General features: G+C 39.8%; 1 protein-coding gene across 4 annotated transcripts in view; it reads left to right on the top strand.

The window, feature by feature from the left end:
- Positions 1-11,311, top strand: part of LOC144690765 (dual specificity mitogen-activated protein kinase kinase 3-like) — a 104,355-nt gene extending 93,044 nt beyond the window's left edge. For all 4 annotated transcript variants that reach the window (XM_078558572.1, XM_078558571.1, XM_078558574.1 and 1 more), the window contains 7 exons: positions 1,909-2,025; positions 5,114-5,165; positions 6,301-6,428; positions 7,603-7,680; positions 9,043-9,182; positions 10,363-10,408; positions 10,509-11,311. In XM_078558572.1, the coding sequence (XP_078414698.1) occupies positions 1,909-2,025; positions 5,114-5,165; positions 6,301-6,428; positions 7,603-7,680; positions 9,043-9,182; positions 10,363-10,408; positions 10,509-10,595 (648 nt within the window). In that variant the 3' untranslated portion in view covers positions 10,596-11,311. The remainder of the gene's footprint in view (positions 1-1,908; positions 2,026-5,113; positions 5,166-6,300; positions 6,429-7,602; positions 7,681-9,042; positions 9,183-10,362; positions 10,409-10,508) is intronic.
- Positions 11,312-12,534: the final 1,223 nt, after the last annotated feature.

Consider the following 12,534-nt stretch of genomic DNA (forward strand, 5'->3'; position numbering starts at 1 on the left):
CAACCTGTATTCATTTTAATGAAATGTTCTGCATGAGCTTCTCATTAGCAGTACACAAGAGAATGATTTTTTTTTTGCAACCATCTCTTAATCACTGTAAGGTCGTCTTCAGGCGTCACATAACAAGACTTTAGAGAAGTATTAATGTGGCTTTTCTCTCTAGTGCCATATTAATATCACGGAACATAGAATCACACAACACACGGAGGCCTTTTGGACCATCATGCCTCTACCGTCTCCTCTAACGCTATCTAGTTAGTCCTATTGTCCCTGCTCTTTTCCAAGGAAGTATTCAATGAACGGCATGGCACTAGGAAGTTCTGAGGAACAAAGGGACCTTGGCGTGTGTGTCCATAGATATCTGAAGGCGGAGGGGCATGTTAGTGGGGTGGTGAAAAAGGCATATGGGACACTTGCCTTTATCAATCGAGGCATAGATTATAAAAGTAGGGAGGTCATGTTGGAGTTGTACAGAACGTTGGTGAGGCCACAGCTGGAGTCCTGTGTGCAGTTCTGGTCGCCACATTATAGGAAGGATGTGATTGCACTGGAGAGGCTGCAGAGCAGATTCACCAGGATGTTGCCTGGGATGAAACATTTAAGTTATGAAGAGAGGCTGGATAGACTTGGGTTGTTTTCGTTGGAGCAGGGAAGACTGAGGGGTGACCTGATCGAGGTGTACAAGATTATGAAGGGCATGGACAGGGTGGATAGGGAGCAGCTGTTCCCCTTAGTTGAAGGGTCAGTCACGAGGGGACATAAGTTCAAGGTGAGGGGCAGGAGATTTAGTGGGGATGTGAGGAAAAAATGTTTTACCCAGAGGGTGGTGACAGTCTGGAATGCACTGCCTGGGAGGGTGGTGGAGGCGGGTTGCCTCACATTCTTTAAAAAGTACCTGGATGAGCACTTGGCACATCATAACATTCAAGACTATGGGCCAAGTGCTGGTAAATGGGATTAGGTAGGTAGGTCAGGTGTTTCTCACGTGTCTGTGCAGACTCGATGAGCCAAAGGGCCTCTTCTGCACTGTGATTCTGTGATTCTGTGTGATAATTTCTATTTCAAGTATTTATCCACATCCCTTTGAAAATTACTATTGAATCTACTCATCTCCTCTCTGCTTCTTTTGCCAGTTCCCTTAAACTGTGTTTTCTGGTCACTGATCCTCCCGCCAGTGGAAACAATTTCTCTTTATTTACTGTATTAGAACCCCTCAAATATCTTCAAGAAAGAAAGACTTGCATTTGTATGGAGGCTATTATAGCCTCAGGATATCTCAAAGTGCTTTACAGACAAAGAAGTACTTTTGAAGCATAGTGAACTTGGAAAACATGGCAGCCAATTTGCACACAGCAAGGTCCCACAAACAGTAGCATGATACTGGCCAGATAATCTGTTTTAATGTGATGTTGAGTGAGGGATAAATATTGGTCAGGATGTCAGGGATATCTCCCATGCTGTTCTTTGAAATGGTGCTGTGGGATCTTTATCAACCATCTGAGAGGGCAAATGGCTCATCTGAAAATCTCCAACAGTGCAGTGCTCCCTAGTGCTGCAATAAAGTGTTAGCATATATTTTGTGTTTAATCCCTAAATGATATAAACGCTAAATGTAAATTAAAGATATTTGTATCTTGTACACTTGAATTAGATAATAAATTCCTCCAAATTATTAAAGGAAGTAGAAGCTCAGCTTCTTAAGAAATTCTTTTCCTCAGCGTCTCTACCACAAGATCAAGCTGGACTCTGAGGCAAAGGATTGCTGTGCAGTTGGAGAATGATAAACCTTTTGAAACTCAGCGGCTGTTTATTCAATGTAGCAGAAAAAGTACAATAGAAATGTAAAAACTTTAAGATGTTTGGTCTTAGTGTTTATAATTTTTTGGGTGGTCTTGTTCTTTATTTCAGGGCGATGTGTGGATATGTATGGAACTACTGGACACCTCACTGGATAAATTTTACAAAAATGTGATTGAGAAAGAGAAAACATTCCCGGAGGACATTTTGGGGAAAATAGCTGTGTCTGTAAGTTTGGTGTTCTGATGGATTCTGAATTCACTGTCCAATTAACCTTTGCATCTCGAGGTCCACGTTGGTGGCTCTTTGGTAGGCTTAGATAATACTGTTTACCAAAATGTTTGATGCATTTTACTCCAATGACTAAACGCATCTATTCTATTTTAAAACAGTTAAATAAATACACTTGTGGATCCTTCACATGTAAATCAATAAGTGCCTTTCATGTTTGCATTGCATGGCTCCCTGTGACACCTGAGCTTCACAATGAATAAAGATCAATGTATGCTGCTTTCCCTTGCATCTCCTAAAACTATTTTTTGGCAATGAATTTTGTGTTGATCAAGGTGTTAGGGAATGGAATACACAGTTTTTTTTTTAAAAAGCCAGCCAAGCATTTACGAGCAATGGAGATTCATTGGCATGTTTAACAGCCTCCAGCCCAACCTGTTGAGAATTTAGCATTTACAATACCTGTTTTCCTAATGCAAGGAAATTACAGATGAGGAAGGGACTTTTCAATTTAATTTTGAACCTATGGATTCTGTTAACTTGAAGCTGGGAAGAGAGCTGCAGGAGGACAAGCTTTGCGGACTGTTTACCTGTGAGGGTTTTCTGTAGATCCTGCTGAATTTAATGGTAGGATCTGTTTTAAATCATCTCAGCAGGTTTCCCAGGCTAGCTGTTTATCAAGCTGGAAAGCAGCTGGGGAGTGGACAAGTCCAGCATCACAGGGAGGGTGGGGGATTGAACATTGCAGTGGGATGATCATCCTTCTCTGTATGTATGGCTCAGTTTCATGTTGATATTGACTCACTGAAGAAGTCCTAGAATTACTGGTCAGCATTCACTAGACTGTTTCCCGAGAGAGGGGATTGTCCATTGAGGAGAGATTGAGCAGACTCAGCCTATAGTCCCTGAAGTTTAGAAGAATGGGAGGTGGTCTCATTGAAACACACAAAATTCTTAAAGGCCTTGACAAGGTAGATGATGAGAAAATGTTTCCGTGGCTGGAGAGTCTAGAACATGGGGTCACACTATCAGAATTAGGGCGGACATTTAGGACTGAGTTGAAGAGAAATTTCTTCACTCAAAGGGCTGTGAATCTTTGGAAAGCTGTGGATGGTCAGTCATTGAGTGTATTCAAGACAGCGGTTGATAGATTTTTGGGTATTAAGAAAATTAAGGAATATGGGGAGAGTGGGGATGCTGGAATTGAGGTAGAACATCAACCATGGTCCTGTTGACTGGAACAGCAGGCTCGAAGGGACAGCTTCTATTTCTTATGTTCTCATGTGTTTTCAGTCTTTAGCATCACATTCTAACCAGCTAAGCTAACCAGCCCAGTAATTATATAACATGCAGTAGTTTTGACTCTGCTCATTACTTGCCCGTCAAAAAATACTGTTTACTTGGATCCCTTCTAGTAAATCCTGTCAAAAAAGAAAACAGTTCAAATTAATTTGTGAGCTGTAGTTAGGTAATACGTAGACCCAGCATAGTTCAAAACCAAGTGCTCCCAGGTTACTTCAGAGAGTTTCAACACAATGTAGCTTGGATGTGTAAGACTCTGCTGGGAGTTGCTCCCAAGTTTAGGGGTCAAATGCTAACATGGCAGCCAGGTTGTACATTTGGTTGTTGTGTTTTTGAGTGTTTGAAAACCTTGGGAGATGGTTTCCTCACTCACTATTTATTTGTGGCAAAACTGTGAATATATATATGGAAGAATGAATCTGCCGACACATAGGGAATTGCAGCAGCATGTACCTGAGCTCAGCTTATATAAAGCTTCCCAGTGCATTACAACAGTGTTTTGTGTTTGTGCCACATACCATTTTCGAACTGCAGAATAATGACGTACATGAAACTGCATTTGAAACGGGCCTGCCAGTGCCTGTGTTTGTCTGAATTTTCAGGACATAAATAGAATATTGGCCATTTACCTCCTTAAAAATTCATAAAATATGCATCATTTCACACATATCAAACATTTAAAGCAGGTTAATAGGTTATTAAACCCATTAGCTTCTTCATCATGAAAACAGCAAGCAGGTCTCTTCACTTCAGGGCAAATTTTGACTTTGTGTGCTGGTGTAAAATGGGCCTTGGGAATCAGCAGCCTGTTTAACATCTCTCCCAGTGACTTTAATGGAATAAAAAATAGGTTGCTAATTTACTATCACCTGTTTTACACTATCACACTATCAAAATTACCTGTTGTTCTGTTTACCTACCTTCCTTTATTCCTTCTAGTTAGTGCTGTAAAATCCCACTACTAGTCTCACCTTTGTTTTAGGTGTTTCAGTGTATGCTTGGTGCACTTAACAATTAGTATGAGTCAAAAGCAAAATACTGCAGATGCTGGAAATCTAGAACAAAAACAAAAATACCTGGAAAAACTCAGCAGGTCTGACAGCATCTGCGGAGAGGGATACAGTTGACGTTTCGAGTCCGTATGACCCTTCATCAGAACTAAGACATATAGAAAAATGTGTGTCAATCTTGTTTGGCCTGCTGGTACAGGTAATGAGATGCATATTTTAACCCCCCCTACTGATACCATGAAAATAAGGTGCAAGACAGTTTTCCTTCTCCCACACAAAAAAGAAAAGTCACTCAGCCAATTCATAATTACCTCATCAATTGCTGACAAAGACAAGAAAACGTATGCCTTAAATTCGTCAATGCACTGACGTACATTTTCTCAGGTTGTGACAAAAGAGTGCTGCCACATCACTTGCTTGTGGTGAAAATGCAGCATGCTTGTAATTATCCCTTTGATAACAAAAGCCATGCCTCTTAATAAGGATGTGTTTAAGGGATTGCAAAGTCTGGTTCATTTAAAATGTCCAGCACATGCTGGAGATGTACAACAGATCCATCAGCACCTCAAAAGACAAACAACGGGTCAACATTTGAAAGATATCCTTTGCCAGACCACTTGTTGGTTTATAATGTTTTATTCAACAATTGTTCTGTACTTTTACACCATAAGGAACGTGCCCCATTTTGGAAAGCTGCGTGGTATTGACAACAGTGTTGCAGTATGTATGGAAAGTCAGTAAAGGTTTGTTTTTGTGCTTTTTTTCCTTTACAGATTGTAAAAGCATTAGAACACCTGCATAGCAAGCTGTCGGTGATTCACAGAGGTGAGTGCTGCCATTTCAGACAGGCACAAATGAGTGAAGTATGTCCTGCTCAAGTTAATTGAGAGTAAAAATGTTCACTGCAGTAGGTGGCAGCAAGGTGCTGCTAGAGTATCATTGGATTGTGTCATTAATTTGGAGGGTTTTTTCAGTAAAAGTTTTTGAATAAAACCTGCACTGTTTATTACAGTAATTTTTCTTTCTTTCCTCTGTGCCTTTTGGCCACAAACTATATCCTCTCAGTGCTGCCCTGCGGCTGGCAGTTAGAGTTGTGTTAAGGAGGTCTGCATTGACGATCTGAGCTATTCATGTGGGGTAGGATCTGGCCTAAGCTTGGTATCTCCCTCTTACAGCTCTTGTGTTACCATGGCAAAGAAGCAACAACATACTACTCAATTAAAAATGATACATTCTACCCGTTTCCTAGAGACAGTTGAGGAAAGAGGAGAGTTAATGAACGCTTATAGACATTAAGGCCAAATAAAGCTGAAATATCCTACAATATCCTCATCATTTAGCTTTAATTTTAGAATTGAAAACAGCTTCAGTTTCAAAACCAATGTTTAATTTTGTAGCAAGCAATCAAAGTAAGATGCAAAAGCTCTGTGCGTTGTAGCACTGGCCTTTGCCTTTAGTTTCTGGCTTTGTAGTAGGTCGAACCAGTAGTAAAGAATGGGAATTGATGCTCTAAATAGACAGATTGTGGCTAATTATCAAATGAAATGCAAGAAATGTACATAATTGGCAAAAGTACCTGTAATATTTCCTTTTGAATAAACAATATGCTCTCGTGAAATGTGTGTTGATGCATCTTGCTGTAGTTTTCTCACTTTCTAGATTAAAAATTGTGCACTGATACAGTGTCATCAAACACTCCTGTAAGTGGGCCTCATGTCCTCTATGGTCTGGAGTGTACTTTTACCTGCCCTGTATGTAGGTAAACAATAGCCAGGAGACAACATGTTTTTGTGATTTTTAAATAGCTCTGTGATTTGTCCCACACTTTATGAAATTTTAATCTTAATATTAATTCAATATTAATTTATCCCCCTCTCTTGTCCCCTCTTCTCAGGGGGGCATATTGATACTGAAATAATTATCCACATAACTGATATTTAACATTAGTTATCCTTTACAGATGTGAAACCTTCAAATGTTCTTATCAACAAAGAAGGTCATGTGAAAATGTGCGACTTCGGCATTAGTGGATATCTAGTAGACTCAGTTGCCAAAACAATGGACGCAGGTTGCAAACCGTACATGGCTGTGAGTGTATACTTGGAATTATGTATCTTGTCCTCTAGTGTTTATATCAGCCTAGAGCACTGTATGTTTCTCAGTGAATATTTGTACTCATTGATGGGCTGGGTGTCAGTACAAATGGAACACTTTCTCAGTTGGCCATCAAGTGCTCTCAATTCAAGTGTAGTTAAGTATAGCCCCTTCTGCACTGTCTGAACAGTGTTCTCCAATCCTTGATAGAAGGACCCGCCAGCTGCCTACCATATCAATGTAAATTTTCAATGTCTCACACTGGTCACCCTTAAAGAAACAAGAAAGAAAGACATGATGAGGTACAACTTGTACCTTACAGGGTGAAAGGATCAGTAGAGACACCACTGTGTGGTTTGTCTACTTTAATTTTCAGCTAAAGGGATACAATGGGGGGAAAAAAGCACACTGCCTTTCAAGACCATATAAAACTCCAAAACACTTTACAGCCAATAAAAGTGCTTTACTTAATTGTCATTGCTGTATTCCCTACATTACAACAATCAGTTGACACTAGGCAAGGTCCAGCAAACACCAATGCGATAATGACCAGTTAATCTGTTTTCCTGATATTGATTGAGGGATAAATATTGGCTAGGACACCAGCGAGAACTCCCCGGTTCTTCTTTGAAATAGTGCAGTAGGATCTTTTACATCCACCTGAAGGAGTAGTGAGGACCTCAGTTTAACATCTTATCTGAAAAATGACAACCCAGCCCCTTAGTCCTGCACCGGCTTGCTGGCCTAGATCCTGATTTCAAGCCACTGCAGTGGGACTTGAACTGCATTCTTCTGACGTAGAGGCGCGTGCAACCTGAACCATGTTGAAATGTCTTGTGCTTTTCACAGTGATTGCTTTTTGAATTGTTGTGATTGCTGTGTAGGGGGAGGCTACCAAGTTAGAGCTTAATAATAAGTGGTTTGTGATTGTGGACCTGTGCGCAATATGAACTGCATTTGGCTCTATGAAACCAAGAGCGAGGGGAAAGTTATAAGTCTTAATATCTTCAGAGATCGAAGTTGGTCCTACTGAACTTTGCATCTTAGTCAGTGTTGAGCTCTAATGGTTCTGTAACACTATTTGTGCACTCCCTTTTTCAATGGTGGCGGTATTTGCACCATACGTTCCTGTCAGTTGATCATGGTGCAAGTTTATTTTATTTTACAGCCTGAGAGGATTAACCCAGATCTGAACCAGAAAGGATACAATGTGAAGTCTGATGTCTGGAGTTTAGGAATCACAATGGTTAGTAATGAAATCAGCTTATTTAATCTTAATGGAAAGATTTTCAGGGGTTACATTCCATAGAAAATCTTAGGAAGTTGTATTTTCAGTTGTGAAGACAGTGTTTCCCCTTCGAGCATTTCCTTCTCTCTGCCTCATCCCATAGCCCCTTCAACTCTAAAATCAAAGAAACTTGAATACAGTCAGGGGTGAGAACAGTTCATTTGGCTCAAAGCTTGTCCTTCTAATGCACATACTTCAAGCCCATTTTGAAATGCTTTATGTTTATAACTTGTAGATCATCACAAACATCCTTCACATTTCATATTAAGTTCTTCCTAACATCTATTTTAAAATTTATTTTTATTTTAATTGTTCATCCACTTAAAACAGCCATGTGGATCAATTCACTATCCAGTCCAGCACTAAGTCATACAAATCAGAAGGCCCATGCTTTGATATCCAGCCTGTAAGCAATCTTAGCCAGGGAAACAATCAGGGCACTTTTTCTCAGCATTCCTAGCCTGTAGAATGGGAAAGTCAAGATTCTTGCCCCATCCCACCTTGTCATTACTCTTATAATACCATCAAAATACTGCGGATTCTGGAAGTCTGAAATAAAACAGAGTGCTGGAAATACTCAGGTCTGGCGGCATCTGTAGGGAGAGAAACAGAGTTAACATTTCCAGTTGAATACGACTCTTCTTCAGAACCCCAAGAAGAGTCATGTTTCACTCGAAACATTAACTCTGTTTCTCTCCCTACAGATGCTGCCAGACCTGCTGAGTATTTCCAGCACTTTCTGTTTTTATATGTAATCATTCCTGTTGGATGTGCATGGATGCGGATGATACTTGTGTAAAGGACTGGCTAATTGAGCAGACTGCTAATGCTCTCCAACTAGATACAGACACGAAGGAAAGCCACTTAGGTTAGGAACAGGAGAGCTATAGTGCTGGTGGAACTGCACCCCAACAACAGTTTACACATGTTTCCCAGGAGGAGTCAAAGGGTAGAATAATAGGCCAAAAAAATTTAAAACCTCTCTGAGGTTCTTTGGGCAGACAGAGCCTTGGTTTAATGCCTCATCTGGGAAACGGCACCTTTAACAGTGCAGCCCTCCCTCATGCTGCAGTAGAGTCTCAGGCCTGTTTGAGTGGTATTGTAGCTGCTGATAACAAGAAAGGACTGTATTAATAAATTCAAAGGTCAGTTTTCTATCAGGTATGAGTACAGTTAGACTGGTGTTGCTGTAGCTAATATATATACCAGTGACATAATTGCTAGTAGCACAAAGCCCTGAGTAACAGCATGTTTTTTTTTGCAGTTAATTGTTATATATGTATATATTTTAAAATAGAGTTTTTTAAAATATTGTTGCAGATTGAACTAGCTATCCTACGGTTTCCCTACGAATCCTGGGGGACACCATTCCAACAGCTAAAGCAAGTTGTGGAAGAGCCTTCCCCACAATTACCCGCAGACCGCTTCTCCAAGGAATTTGTGGATTTCACAGCGCAATGGTAAGCTTATGAAGCGTGGAAACATGTTTAAGTGTTACTTCTTGCCTTGGGACTTTTAAACTGGCCAGACTATAATGATATAGAAATCAAGTTCTCGTTGCTTGGCTTCTCATTTAGGCCAGGATGGAGGATGGATGGGATGGGGGCAAATTCGAATTATAAATGGAGGGAGACAACTTTAGAGCAGTGTTTCACACACGTTAAATGTCACCTTTTCCTCATTTTAAAAACTAAAAACATTGTAAGGCTCTCATGTATTCTCAGATATGTATATCAATTATACATCATGCTTGTCAAATTTGCTTGTGCTCTAGAGAATGTATGGTCTAATATATCAAAATTAATTTTATTTTTTAAAAACCAACTTGGTGAGTGTTGGCAAGAAGTAGGCATATTCTTTCTCCTTGTGAAAATGTTATCACCATCAATAACTCCTCAATAATGAATTGACTGTTGTTCATATTTATTCGAGACATTTTTTAGCATGTGTTTCTAATTACTCTTATAAGTCATCTCTTGATTGCCCTATATTCTTGAGAGTCTTGACACTTGCTTTGATATCTACATATGTTTGCTTGTTATACCCAAGGTAATTAAGGGAAAACCCTTTTGTTTGCTTCAGCTACTGGTTCTAACCCTTGCTGCTAACAGATCCTCCTCACGTTTTTGAGAAACAGCAGAATAACCTTTCGCAGTACTTAAATTTAGACTTTAATGCTGACTAAACTAAACGACTTATGTTTATCTAGCACCTTTTAATGTAGTACCGAGTCACAAGAAGTTTCGCAGTGTTATTTGACAAAATTTGGCACCCCTGCACATGAGATATTTATGCAGGTGACCAAAAGATTTGTCAAAGAGGTAGGTTTTAAGGAGATGGGAGATGTAGAGAGGAGGAGAGATTCAGGGTGGGAATTCCAGAGTTTAGGGACCAGGCAGCTGAAAACTGGGTGGGGCAACGAACATCCGATACATACAAGAGGTCAGAATTGGAGGAGCTCTGATCAGAGGTGTGTACGTCACGAGGACGTTACAGAGACAAGGGAATTGTCAGTATGTAGCAGTGCTGTGATACCCCATGACATATTCTAGCATTATTAATGTTGAGATATCTAATTCTGACCTAGCATCATTAATATTGAGATATCCAATTCTGATTTTATTCCTATACCTTTCTTAGTTTAAAGAAGAACCCCAAAGATCGAATGAACTACATTGACCTTATGGTGAGTAGTCCTTCACTCCTTCTAACATTGCATTTTGAAAGTGAGTTGCATTTACCAGTTTTGCAGTCCATGTGAAAATTTTCCATTTTTTTCCCAACAGGAGCACCCCTTCTTCAAAATACACGATGCCAACGAAACAGATGTGGCCTCCTTTGTAAAAGAGGTTTTAGGAAATGACCCTATCTGACGTCTGAGGAATTATAAATAAAACATTGATTCCTTTTTTGTTCTCACTTATCATCCAATGGGATTTCTATTTAAAAGTGAATCTAGTTACTTAAGAAGAGGCAGTTGAGTTTATGGCCGTTTGTGCTCCATTCAAAAGATTCTCATAGGTGCTTGTTTGCACCTTTGTAAGTAAACCCAAACTGGCACCAGCTGTATAATCCAAAACCAGGACTTGCAACTTAAAAAGCAAACCTAAGCCTAGCTGTCCCTCCATTGCGGGAAGTGGGGAAGAGAAGAGCCCAGCTATTGCCTCTCCAATTGTAAACCTGGCCTGGAGGTGACCATGCTCTTTGCTTCTCTCAATTCAATCCAAGCCCAAGCAGCCATAAACTCTTGGTAATTCCACTCCTGGTCAGATTAGTGTTGACTGTTTGTATATATTTAAGTGAAAGCGTCCTGGTTGTAAAGAACAGATAAAGAAAAAAGTTCTTATTTTTGACAGACACATATGCTCTTGATTATATTTATCTCTTTTTTGTTGCATGGTTTAACATTTTGAGTGTCACTGATGGGGTTTAAACGTGTAGCACTTCATAAATTTGCAAGGATCTCGAAGTAGACCAGTTACTGTGAAAACTAGCAGAATTAATACAGCTGACTGTGAAAAGGTGCATAATTTGATGGCAATCCTAGGTAGTAAATGAGGAAAGATCTTGGTGATTGATCCCTCGCCTCTCATAAAATTTTTAACAGGAGAGGTCAAGTTGCACCAGTACTATTGTGGACTTGAGAGGGAAGGTGCTAAGTGGAGGTCAGTTGCTTCCACATGCCATGGAAAATAGGAGGACAAGTTTCTCCTTAGACACAGCAACACACTCCCTAGTTACTCGCATTAATACAGACTTGGCATCCTGCTTTCTAAATACTGAGTGCTATAGATGGGTAAAGGAAGTGGGGGGTGGAGGTAGTGGTAGTGCCAGCATAAGGCAGGAGTGTAAAAAAAGTGTAAAAAGCAAAAAAAAAACTCTATAGTGACGTGCAAAAAATGTATCTCAGCCACCTCCTGGTCTGAAGATATTGAAATAGGAACAAACTGGATCTTAACCTCTTTCAATTCCTGAAGATTAGCGTAGACCAACTTTTATAAGAAGACGTTTGGAGGTGACTGGGGAAAAAGCCATTCAAACTTCATTACTCTTTTTGCATGCGCCATTTTATTTTGCCAAGCTGTGTTACATCTGCTGCTTGAAAGTGTTGATTAATGTTTCAAGGTCCCTGCAGAGTTTGTATACTTTGCATTTTGAGACCTGCATCAAGAAGCCACTGACTGGGTACATTCTGTGAGGAGCTGTGCTGCTTTTTAAAAAAAAAATGACTTCACAAATGGTTGCTACACATACTGTAACAGTGTTATAACATAATAAGATATATGCAAGTCAACAGAAAATGGCCTGTGCAGAAGAAAAATCCATGTTTTTAAGCATATTTTATAAATCATATTGGTCTAAGGTTACTCTGATGTCAAAGCTGCACAACTGTATAAGACATTTTTAAGAAAAGACATGCAAATTTTTATGGCAGTCTGTATTGTCAGGAATAATACAATCTCGTACCTTTGATATACTGTACATCTAGTAGAATTGTATAATTTAGAAATACCCTGCATAGCTCCCTCAGTTACTCGGTTAATAAGTGCACTGCCTAGTGCGGTACTGAGCCACATAGACTGGGAAAATCCCGAGTTCAATAACTGGTCTGTGCAGTTTGCTAATCTTAGTCAGAATGGTAGTAGGGGTGTTACAGTTGAGTCCTTTTAGGAATCAAGTTCATAAACACTTGTTATTTGCATATTAGTATGCTACAGTTATCAGTTGTAAGATGACTCCGCGTGTCTCGTGGTAGTTAAGCCAGGAAGGTTGTGGGTCTGATTGCCATGCTATACTAAGTTAACTTACTGC

This window comes from Cetorhinus maximus, chromosome 15, assembly GCF_964194155.1.
Source record: "Cetorhinus maximus chromosome 15, sCetMax3.hap1.1, whole genome shotgun sequence".
Classification (NCBI taxonomy): Eukaryota; Metazoa; Chordata; class Chondrichthyes; order Lamniformes; family Cetorhinidae; genus Cetorhinus; species Cetorhinus maximus.